We start from the raw sequence: 13,233 nt of genomic DNA on the forward strand, positions 1-13,233 counted from the left end.
TTACTACAATTAAATATCAATGAATGGAATGAACAACAATAGGTGTACTTACTATATGAATATTTTCATTTGATACAATATCGCTGCAGCAGTTAAATATAAATCGTAAAATTGTATAAAACATTATCCATCTGTATCAATCTTTACTTCTCTCATTAATCACCTATTAATCGTCTAAAGTAGTACCGTAAAAATTCGGCTCGTCTTTTTGTTTATCGTTTCTGATTTTCCAATAGGAAATACATGTAATATATATGGTACAATTTGCTTAATACTTATACATTAATATACTAGGACATAGAAATTGGTTAAAGCATAATGGAAGGTATAATCTGCTTGAAAATTTATAACATTTAATAAAAATTTTCTTCGACAATGTATTCCTGTTGATGGAATACAAATGGGTAATCGTTCGATATACAGAATGCATAGACAACATGCGCCTTTTACATTCACAGAAATGGACAAAATTATAACAAATTTATAATAACATTTCCATCATTTATAACATCCATCTCCTTAGTACTCTTTTGTAGTTAAAAAATATTGTATTTTTCTGAAACGCTACTAAAATATGACATACGATCCAATTCGAGGAATATGTTATATACTTACATTAACCATACAAAAATTATTTTCTAGTACTGTAATTACTTGATCACATTGAAAACTTATCCCCATTTGTATTTTAACGTAAAATGTACGTTTAAAAATTCAATATACTCATATTAAAAAAGAAAAAAATCTTTGTTGAAAGAAAATAAAGAACTAAAGAAATGGATTTGAATACATTATATGGGAATGTATCAAAATAGTGTCTTTTACAATATGCAGTAACATATGTCGTTATAATCACAAGATCGATACATTAGAAAAATATCAGAATGATCTCATGACAAAAAAATGTTGTATAGTAAAAGATATCCTCGTACAGTAAGATATCCTTGATATCCTATGTAGAAACAATTTGCTTTGAGCAATACTTCTCGAACAAATAAAATAGCTTTGTTTGCTTTGGAGAACGAACACTAAATAAAGAGATGTAGAACAATTCTCTCTCAGGATCTAATCGTTAAAAAATAATGATTCGCGTGCGTGTGCACGAAACACATCATTCACACCTACATACATGCGCAATAGCACACACAAACACACACGCACACACACGGAGATCCTAAAGTGGTCACTTTAACGCGGCATCAAGAGTGTCTTCACCGTATTTATTACGTCAGTCGTACATAGCAATTGTTTTTCTAGGCGCTAGTTAGGAAAATATCTCTATAAATTTTCTTAATGCTTCATCATTTTCAGATGGAGACATAGGTCAGTATATTATTTGCCTATGTCCTAGTGACCAATCAATAAATCAGTCCATAACTGTTATCTTTTAATCAGTGTTTTTCAATCTTAATTATAAAATATGAAAATCTAAGTCTAAGCAGCGACTGAATGTGTGTCGCTCATTTTTTTTGTGAGCTCTTGGAGGAAGTCCCTGTATATTAATGAGTCCATGTTAGAAGAGAGGATATAGAGAAGCCACCAGTCACCCAAATCAATCTTCTTGCTGATGCTAGAGCAGGTTTCGATAGAGGGAAGTCTTGAGGATAGTTGAAGCAATCTTGGTCTGATTGCTGGGGCAAAGATTATGGCAGCTCTGTAGACTATTAGGCCCAAGAGCAAAACCAATAGGATTGTAAACCAGAACCAGATAAAAATATACGTCTTTTCATTCACGATGTTCAACGGGAGAATACATAGCGAGTCGTGCTTCTGTATTGTTCCTGACGCGCCATACTTGTGGAATATGCATTTAGTGACGCGTGGAAAAATGTAGACCATAGGATCAACACGTTCCTCCTGGGGAACGTCAGGTAGTGAGAGCACTCGCAGACCATAACTGAGGAATTCGCCGTCAAAGAACTGATTCATCAGGCACAGTTGAAGGAAGATGTTGATGAGACAGAGAACCTCGCAGCCGAAATACCGATACACATACGTGTTGTGTGTCTGAAAGAAGAAGCAATCGGTGAATTGGCATAAATTGGACTCAATGAAGGCAAATTGGATCTAACCAAATCGTCTCAGCCTTCCTCTCGCCTTTGCTCTTACGCTTTTGTGTCACTGTCGAAAAATTCTTTCTAAGGATTCAAGAATTAAATTGGCCAAATAAGTTTGATCAAAATGATAGAAAAGCTACTAGTCATTTAGAAATACAAGGCGGTATGCAAAATTAAATGTTATCGTTTATTATTAGTTAAGTATTGTATTTTATATAGTATCATTGTTTATATTTCATATTCTAACATTATTAGTATCTAATGTTTTACTAGTTTTATATTTAGATTTATGTTTTACGGCTTATCTTAGAAACTCTAATTATTACAAATAATTAAATGTTTAATAAATAATCGTAGTACCTTTCTATACTGCATCAGGTAAACCATTAGCATTGACTTTTTCTTTTGAATGTTCTCCTCGCAATCGAGACTATGATTCATACCCATAACCAAAGCGTTGATCAAACCGCCTTCGCACATGTTCCACAACCATTGCGGAACGTAGCATAATACTGCCTGTGAAAAATTATGAATATTTGGTTGGCTAATAGATCATCTTAAAATTATATTCACGTTATTACAATATACTATATCCATAATAATCTCCATAAACAATAAAAAAAGCGGAATTTTATAAGAAATCGTAATCGATTAATAGATTTAATATTTATTACCAATGATAAATATTCTCAGTAGCAGAAACATTACAGTTTTAGCTTTTTCGTTAAAGCAAAGATTGGAATCAATCCTATGGCACTGAATATATTTAAAAAAATTTAACAAATATCTCTTTATAAACGAGAGTTTCTAAAATCTCCATATCAATCCTTGCGTAATATTTAGATGAATGAAAATACTCTTGTACTATAATCCTATATAACCTATGGAATTCACATCCGCGCTGATGTAATCTGTCTCCAGCGATATGTGAAGATTTAATATTAGATTTATCTGTGAGAGAAATTATAATGGTGTTATGAAAAATACTTATATATACGGTAAAACTATTTATCTAAACCTTTCAGAAGATGTTCAAATATGTATCTTCCTATGCAACAGGTTGCAATTACTTATCTTTCACCTATTTGTTCAACGAAGAGTTCAAAATTAAATAAACAAATTGATTTGACAATTAACCGGACGCTGACTAAAATTCCATTATAAAAAATGGAGCTTTATTGCGTGTACACATTTTTAAATAAAACAGTTTTGTCAGCTTCTTTCTACTTATTAATTCAAGTAAAGTGTTCTATCTATTATTAATCCGTAACTATAGATCACTCGTTTTTCAAAATTTGAATCTTTATTCATTAACATAATTTAGTGGAAAATTTTAAGTGTCTTTGATGGAGAAAATCTTGAACAAATCTATATTAATCAAAAAAATAGTTATATTAGATTAATATTTACAACATAGTGATTGAATAAATACAATTATTAAGTAATCTAATTTAATAACATATGTGTTAGTAATAAAAATACGGACGTAAGAAATTAAGAGTTAAATGTATGAAGATTATTTATTAAAACAGTTCTCGCGAAAAATAACGAGAAAAAGTGATAACATTGCGAGAAGAAATACATCAGAATTATCAGTAGAGAAGTCGTGATAAAGTTTTAACCGATCGATCTTTTGCAGTGGTGCATTCGTACTCGCGAACCAGTTTCAGATATCCTATACGGAAAGAAGAGAACAGCGACGACAGTAAAGAAAAACTTAAACTGAGAAGTCGCGCGCAGCTGTCGCGGCCAAGCTTTATCTGTCGCGTGTGCAAGATTACTGATAAACGAGTCTTTACCTGGAAGAACAACATGAAGCACACCCATTGGTAGTAAGTATAATATTTCCTTGCATCCACATCGCCGAAGTCGTTCGCCACTCCTGGATGCGCCACTTCTACACCGACCTAATAAAAGGAACAAATGTTCTATCAACAATAGGTAATGACGAAAGACTGCAGGTGTAGTTGATTAAATTTATATCTACATCGTGCGATATATTTGGTTTCGTTCTTTTTACAGGACGTATCAAAAATATTGGTCAAAAGGGTAATTAGCGTTACAAATATATGACAAAAAATGAAAAAATTAATAATTATTAAGGAATTATATATCAACTATATGAATTATTCTTAATTAAGTATCATAATAACATTTCTGAAAAATTACTTAAATAATAGTTATTATCGATTAGGTATTATAATAAAATTTTTAGAAAAATATTTCAATATGTAGATTATGATACGGAAAATTTGCAAATATATGCAAATATAAGATTTTTTAAATCAATCAATAGTATGGAAATCATATTTATTAAATAATATGAAGGAACAGAAAGAAGAAATTACTGGAAGAAAACAAAATTTCCTATAAAATCCTAAAGATATTTATTATGATCAATACTCATAATATTTATTAATATTATTTAGATTTAATTTTTTTATTGATATTTAAATAAAACATGGATTATGTTGAAAATATATTAAAATGTGTTCGAAAATGTTTGTTCTTTTAAATCATCATTGAAAAATAAACTTATAAAAACATAAAATGTCCATCATGATATTTAAAGTTTGAACAAATTCGTATTATGTATATGACTGATTACTAAATTTGCTTAAAAATTTGGGATTGACACAAACATTATCATAGATTATCACATATCATATCTCGAACAAGTTTTTGTTACAACCTATACCATTATACATAGTATATAGTATTTTATTATACATTATACATGTATCTAAAATTGTTTATATATAGTATGTCATTTCCAAGAATGGTCCTGTTCATTCAACTCGCGTGAATTTGCTATTCAAAAATATAAACACAATATATACATATATTTTATGTGATGTGGGAGGTAGAGGTGAACTTAAAAATATTTAAAATCATAATTCGAAAAATATTCATAACATTTAATTTCTGTACAATTAAATAAACTCGTTAAAGTCTAAATTATTTGATTTTTTAATGTTAAACAGGATGTATAATTCCTTAACGTAGATAGTATTTAATACAAGTACAATACAAGTGCAGATCTAAGTATTTATTTAAAAAAATATATCATAGAACTACGATATGTATCTACTGAAGGGCGAAAAATTTGTTTACATAATAAGATTATAAATATAAAAGATACAAAATTGAATTAAAACTGAAAAATTCAAACAAATTTAATAATTATGAAATTGTATAGATTTAAAAATATACGTGAGATAACATTGATAACCCGAAATGATTTCGCCATTCTATATTTTCTGTATTATTAACAGCAATTTTGATTAGAAATATCGAGTAACTTTCAAACTAATTAGGTAACAATACAGACATTAATAAGCAAAAATTTTGTTTAAAAAGAAATTAAAGAAAAGATTCGATCTCTAATTTTAATTACGTTTACGTCTCCAATAATTATGAGGTGCATCTATTTCTAGTTATGACAACATAAAATTTAAATACTTATCAAGAATTCTTATCTAAATACTTATAATAATAAATACTTTATACTAATACTTTATTTAATTAAAGAATCAAAAGATATAAATAACATACATCTATTATACAAGGAAGGAATAACTTGCTGCTACGATTGCAAAACAATAAATTCCCATTTTATCTATTTATGTTATGCAATTGAACATGCCGCGATAAAAACAATTTCTAATAATTAATGAAACATTTTCTACTATTAATCTGATAATTTCAAAGTTTTCTCATAGTATGTATATTCTATTATTGATACATAAAATTAAACCCTAAAACTGTATTCATAGTAAAAATCAGTCAGTACAACACTCTTCTATTGTTATCAACGAACCAACTTCGTGCCGATATTCGTGAAAAATCTGAAGGTTAAAAGTAAAGGACCATATCCATGATTAAAGCGTGAGTTCAGGTTGGAAAATTAGGGACGCAGTCATTAACTAGATTACCCACCTGCCGATTAAATGCGTCCGGCATAGTAAACGTAGAAGTTATCCAGCAGTAAGTATTGATAGGGTGCGTGGGTAAACCCTGAACGATACACGAAATAGGATTGCCAACGTATTGGGTAGCCGTGATCACCATTGAACACGTGAAAAGCAACACTGTTGTGAAGCGGTTGTGTAACCGAAACACCATCGAATCCGTCGTTATATCCTGCCATTTTAAATACTGTCCAAGACCTCCAAGTAACTTATACATGATTCTTTCGTTCTATTAAACTTATAAATTTTTCAATTGTTTACAAAATCCTCGTAAGTCTCGCGCGTCCTCCTTCGCACAACTAATCCCACGTGGTAGAATCGTTCACGAACGAAAAGAAAACAAAAAAAAAAAAAAAAAAAAAAAGAAAAGAAAAAAGAATAGAATACAAGAAAGAAACACGGAAAAAAGATTGTATCAACTGAAACTTCTGCGAGTTCTCATCTACCACGTTCAGGCTCGAAAAACGGTAAAACGAAATGAAACTAAACGAAACAGACACACGATCGTCGTACGGCTGTGTCCATGCGGCGTGCCTCCCTCTTTTCGTTTTCTTTCAATTCTCCTTCTCCTTCAGCGTCCTTCTTCCTTTCCTTCTGCCCTACTCTATCCGTCACCGCTTCTTGTTCTTCTTCGAGGCGAAGAGAACACGCCCGCGCGCGCGCGATCGGTCACCGAACCACGTTGAACGAGATCGCGAACGTCCGCGATCTAGGACTTATACAGGTACGGCTCTTTTCTGGCAGAAATTTAATTCTGAGACGCGTTCAGGAAACAGGCGTATCCTATTGGCATCTTTCGTTACCGATCGATCGACCGATCTGAATGCGCAACACGTTTCGGCCAGTTTAGGTAAGTTGCGTAAATAAACAACTGCACGTGTGTGAGAATTCTCCGCTTTCCGATCGGTGGTGTATCGTTTTCTCCACGTGATTTCTTGTTGATCGATTGTAGATGAAGTGTTTGGTGATACGTTGAATTACGTACAATTTTGTGTAATTGTCCGGTTTCTTGAATCTACACAAAATCGCGTGACATCGTGGATCTAAGTAATTCTTCGCTTCATGTCAAAGCTACGACACTCACTGTCAATCCTGCTTATTCCTTTCGGTCGCGTCGGCTGAAGATTTCTCGTGGAGAAACACAGCCTAGCGCAAAATTGTATAGCACCTTGAACTCTCCCCGACGTGCCACGAGCCCCCTCTTTCTCCTTCTCTCTTTCTTTCTCTCCTTTGTCCGCACGGCACTTTTTTCCCTTGATATATCGTGCAGATAGATCGTACGATGAACGGGTTGTTGCGAGCAGCAGCCAACACCGAATTGTGTCGGCATATACACGTATGTACGTAGCAGTCTTCAACGTCGACTGACGAGAAGTCAGTGGCTTGTTGTTCGGCCGAGGGGCGAGAGGGAAACTCTTTCGATCTACTAGGGGGACTGCCGGAGTAGAAACGAGTAGGAGAGGGCCCAGGAGGTGGGGATCGAAACGGTGGGGGACCGACGGCTGTTTCAAACTCCCCCCTTTATACCATGATACACTGTATACCCTGCTTCCATAGTGCATGCTCCTGCGTTCATGGCTGCTACCGTTGTACAGCCGATTCTTTGCACTGTTTCTTAAACAACTTTTTTTTCTATGAAAAACTTTACCTTGAATGTATACTTCAATCGAGAAATGTGATCAGTTGTAGAATGGTTTCAATACAACGATTGTTACGTTGATTTTATTTTGTTTTTTCTTTATTGATTCGATTGTTTACAAGCGCGCGAGGCGGCAAAATTTTGAATATACGGAAAGGCGCACTTATTATGGTATAATAAGGGGTATTATTTTAATCTTTATAGAATTAGCCAGATAATATGAATATATTTAATACGATTAGATTTGATTAAATTTATCACTTTCTAAAGTAATTTTAGCAAACTTTTACGAAATTTTCAGATTAAGAATTGGAGGTGTAGTAGTGTTTTTAATTTATATATATATATGTTTTATATTTATATTTATAAGATATTTATACCAAAAGTTGAAGATATAATCTAAAAGAACGTGATTGAAATTTATAGTTAGAAATACTTTTACTTTGATCTTGAGACGAAATAATAACCTGCAATTTTTAATAAGTTAATTCTGTATAATACTTACAAAAGAAAGTATACTTTCCAAAAATTTTTAAATAAGAAAAAAAAATTTTAATATATTAACAGTAAAAATAGTTTAACAAATTTTTGCATCTCTAATTTTCGAAAATAAGAAAAAATAAATACAAGTTTTTATAGTCCATTCAAAGTCAGATAAATTTTCAGTTTCTTCCTCCCAGTATTCAAACTAAGAAGTTGAGTTGTGATAATTTAAAGCATCTTGGGGCTACCATTACCCACTACATACCGTTATTCGCTTGCTCGGTTCTCCTTCTTTTCTCTTCTGGTCGGTCTTTCGTTCGCCTCGAATATCATAATGAAAGTAAATCGGTTTAACTCGATCGTTAAATTCAATTGAACACTGAGGTTGACAAGAGGATTGCACGTAGGATCTGCATAAGCGGTATTTGCGCTCTGAATGGCAATAACGTCGTTCTTAAAACTATGATATATGAAAAATTAATGAATACTTGGGAGGAGAAAGTCGAAGAGAATTTTACGTCCGTAGATATTCTCTTTTTGTATCCTTTTCATTACATATATGTATCCTTGCTTTAAGGTATAAGTGGGCCAAGGTGAACCACATTTATTCTATGATACGTATAATATTTGTAAACACAGGAAAAAAAAGAAAACTTTATTACTTTGAAGTATTGAACGAATATATTTATTTATTCGATAGTAAAATATTCGAAAGTAATACTAATTGTGTAATTTTTATGTTACTACTATTAGTGGTATTAGAAAATATTTACAAATTATAACTGATAATAGATTCTGTCGCTTTCTAGATTAGAAGTAAAACAGCAAAATCTATATAAACATTATAACACTAAAATAAATAAGAAAGGATGAATGAGATTTGATTGTTACATTTAATAGAGTAAAGAGTTTATTATGTTAAGAGTAAAAGAGTTTATTATGTTAATAATATTTACATTAATAATTATTGCATAAAAATCAATTAGTATAAATATTAATTGAAAAAGTGCAAAATATAGAAATAATAATCTAAAAGCTGCAAATTAGAAAAAGATGCAATATTTAACTTTATAATCTAAATTTTATTTGCTTATAAGAGAAAAATATTATAATTCAACACATCATGTTACGAAATGTTAATAATATAATGCAGTGATAAGTAATAATAATTTAATTCCTTTCTCAACATCCCTTATAAATTACACTGCACGTTCCATATGTTTCACATTTGTTTAGATTCAATTATAAGGATAAATTCGCGTGTGAAACTCCACAGGACACGAACAACGCGGTACAAATAATGCAATCAATATCAGCAATTTTGTGCTGTTCGCTAGGCTCTTTTCTTTTCCTTGTTTCACTCTTTTATTCTGTCGTTCTGCGAAGGGTGTTCGCTGCAAATGTGTACGTGACCAGATGCACGGCCCCTGAAAAGACTACATTTTACCCTAAGAAACGGAAATATGTACATACCAGCATGTCTCCTGTATGCTGCGTTGTCATTTGTTTAGGATGCTGAACGCTGAAATATTAGCCGTAAAAAGGACGACCGGTTTTACGAACGCGTAAGCATAAAAATAACTTCCATCATTCTAATATTATATTTTATTTTATTTTTTTATAATATGGTTTTTTATACTATTTATATATTGTACTTGATATTTTATATTACAAGACTACTCATTTGAAAATAAATACATAATTGTTTATGTTTTTTTATAATTTAAATCTAAAAAAAATTGAGAACAAATAAATTTATTTCATTTTATTATATTTATCTTATTAAACAGAATACAGCATATTTTTATACGTGTAATATATACGTATAATGTAATGTATAACTCTATGAGCTAACACTGACCATGAACTTGAACGATTACTAAAAATAATTTCCTCCCTTAATTCATGCTAAACCCACATTCTATTTTTGTATTAGTAAGAAGTAAAAACCTATTACCATTTGATAAAAATTAAACAGCAATCAAATATTGATTATGTAATACAAAAAATCAATGAATCTTTATTTTATTTCCATAGAATTAAAATTTTTTTTAATTAAACTTTTACTGAAGTATATCTTTATAAAATATTTGAAATATAATTGATGTATTGTAAGTACATTTTTGTGACTTTCTATTTGACGTATGTTGCATTGAAGTGGTACAGACATTCACTTACATAAAAACAATGGTGTCACATGTTACACATATGTTCATGGAATCTTGAAAGTCTCCCTGAGACGAACTACAGGAGTTCCGGTTACCATAAACCTACCGCTGCATTTTAAACCTTAGACTAAAACTGTTCCATGGTAAGGAATGTTTTACGTTGAGCAAAGTAAGAGTAGGTAACTCTCAAAAACGACGACGAAGTTTTTGTAACTCCAAGAGAAAAAATAAATTTAGAACTTGAAACTGTTCGACGTAAGTTTTACTTACGGAAAAATACTGCTCACAAAACATTCTGCAATTCGGCATTATCTGAATGCTTATCAAGATGTTCGAATAAGAAAAAATTTCAAATTCAAATGAGAAAAGGAGAAAGAACGAACGTAAATGAGATACTGATATTCAGCACGAGCAGACTGAACACTGATTGTGAGCACGTATCAACGGTGTTCCATTCGATGTCATAAAAACAAACGTATCAGTAGCAAATGGTAATCAGATATTGTGTAAATATTTTCATACATACACCGTCATTTATCGGTCGAGTTTATTAATTAAAAGACTTGATAAATCATTTAACTTGGAATGAGTTTGTGATGGAATTTTTTTTTAAAGATACACCACAGATTCTTTACAACAACGCGGAAATTTAAGACTTCTACTTTGGGATTAACCTTACATGTAATCGAAAATTCGCATATAATTTTTAACTTCTCAAAAATTTAAATATAATAATCCACTGTCGGCTGAAAGTATCATTTTGTATGTATGCTACTACTGTGTTTTTATGTAATGTACAAAAAAGAAAATATTTATAATAAAATTATAAAAAAGAGAAAGAGGGTGTGCCATTTGAAGCGAACCACGCAGTTATCTCCTAAGCTATTTGTTGCAGAGTGTTCCAAGTAAAACTTACTTTGCTTCGAGAGGAACATCTTATAGTAACTACCAGATTTATCTAGGTGGATATATTTTCGAGATATCAGGGTAACCTTTGGTTTTCTATATGGAACCATCTTTTTCATTTAGTCAGGTTTGTAGTTCTGTCCGAGAGAAATTCATTGATCTAAATATGCTAGTGTTTCAAGGTCATTCAAGATCATTTACTGTCGTTCAAAACTTACCTTTGTTGAACATCCACATATTGTTCTTCACAATATTTCGTTGATACGGTTGCAAACATGATTCGAAGTTACACTAACAATTTGGATTATAGATACTTTTGTTTACAAACAGAAGTTTCACAAGTTAAAAAAATTTATCAAATGTCCAGCTGGACAAATTGTAAAGTAAAAATTAAATAAATAAAAAAAGAAAAAGTTTCACAAAACATTCTCAATTTCTCGATCGTTGGGTAGGAACAGGAAGTAGTGAACTCTTCCTATCAAAGTTTCCAGATTCAATACCTCTAGATTTTATCTTAAAAAAGATCAGGTGTATCGGAAAGAACCCAACAACCCTGATGATATGGAAAATCATATAAGAGATGCCTGCCAACAAATTACTTTTGAAACATTGGAGAGAGTACAACTATGTTATACGTTCGAGATCATCATTTCGAATATGAAAGGTAGAGAACAACTTCCAGATGTTCAATGAAGGTAAATTCTGAATGGCAGTAAATGATCTTAAATGACTTTGAAATACTATCATATTTAGATTAAAGAATTTGTTTCTGACTGGGCTACAAACCTGGCTAAATAAAAAAATATATAGTTCCTTTCAAAAAAGCAAAGTTTTGAGATCTCGAAAACGTCTCCACCTTGACAAATCTGATAATTATCATAAGATGTTCTTCTTGAAGCAAAGTAAGTTTTACTTAAAACACTTTCTTCTGTAATAAATAGTTTAGGAAATAATTGCGTAGTTCACTTCAAATAGAATATCCTATGGGTACATATTATTTATATTACTTATTTGTTAAGGTTATTTATTCGAAATTGATGGACTATCAGCGCGAAACCTTCGATGAACTATACTTGTTTGAAAACATCACTCGATGAGACACAAGAATTTACAGGTATGTATGTGTGTATTTCGAAAAAACGAGAGAACCGAAGAGAGATAACAGTCGATAATTCTTAGAGTGAACCTGATCGTGTATCTACGAAACTAGAGATAGAATAGTATGGTTGCTTTGGTGAGGCAGAGGTTTTATTTTAGTTTTTAATATAAATTATTTATAGTGTAAATAATACACCTTTTCCTTTTCTTTGAAGGAAGAGGTTTTATTCTGGTACTTTTTCGATAAAGAACATTGCTTCTGTGACAAACAATAGTCATTTATTTTATCCGTAGCTATAACAAATTGGAAGCTGACATATTTTAGTGACCATTCTGGATTCCAGTTGTTCTGTAACGAGTGGGTTGAACACCACTTGTTTCGGAATGTTCATAAAATGTCGGAACAAAGTACAATGTACTAATAATACTATCTGTGTTGAATCCCTATTAGTGAAACACTAAATGAAACCCGAAGAATCACAAATATGTCATCTTAATCATTATGAAAGTTTAAAATCTAAAATGAGAAGCTGATTTAAGCGTTGTTTTAGTCTCAGAAACATTTCCAAGTATCTCAAACATATTATTTTTAATTAAAAAAAGTCAAAACTTAATATTTAAAAATGTTTGAAGAACTTATAATTAGAACGATATTTTTTGACGCCACTGATCTGTGAATCTGTATATATTCAATAAAAAATTCAAAGACTCAGATTACTCTTAGGGAACGGCTTTCCTTCATATCCTTGACTTTTTCATTCTCGCTACATTCTTGCTTCTAACTTGTTTATTTTCTGCACATCGAACGCAAATACTAACCACAAACTCGTGGTGGACCAAGTTATGAATTATTAGAAACGTGATTCAACAGCATATATATAGATTAAACACAATTGCTTGCTCTCACAATT

General features: G+C 31.2%; 1 protein-coding gene and 1 long non-coding RNA gene across 2 annotated transcripts; both read right to left on the minus strand.

Annotated features, from left to right (window-relative positions):
• Positions 1-331: 331 nt before the first annotated feature.
• Positions 332-7,442, minus strand: Ogre (optic ganglion reduced). Its single transcript, XM_072003212.1, has 4 exons — positions 5,997-7,442; positions 3,857-3,964; positions 2,418-2,573; positions 332-2,007 (listed from the first exon to the last, which is right to left on the minus strand). The coding sequence occupies exons 1-4, from the start codon at positions 6,243-6,245 to the stop codon at positions 1,435-1,437; spliced, it is 1,086 nt and encodes a 361-aa protein (XP_071859313.1). The 5' UTR covers positions 6,246-7,442; the 3' UTR covers positions 332-1,434.
• A 1,864-nt stretch (positions 7,443-9,306) lies between these two features.
• Positions 9,307-10,925, minus strand: LOC139987312 (uncharacterized). Its single transcript, XR_011799828.1, has 2 exons — positions 10,589-10,925; positions 9,307-10,503 (listed from the first exon to the last, which is right to left on the minus strand). It is a non-coding gene; the product is annotated as an uncharacterized lncRNA (long non-coding RNA).
• Positions 10,926-13,233: the final 2,308 nt, after the last annotated feature.

Source organism: Bombus fervidus, chromosome 5 (genome assembly GCF_041682495.2).
Source record: "Bombus fervidus isolate BK054 chromosome 5, iyBomFerv1, whole genome shotgun sequence".
Taxonomy (NCBI): domain Eukaryota; kingdom Metazoa; phylum Arthropoda; class Insecta; order Hymenoptera; family Apidae; genus Bombus; species Bombus fervidus.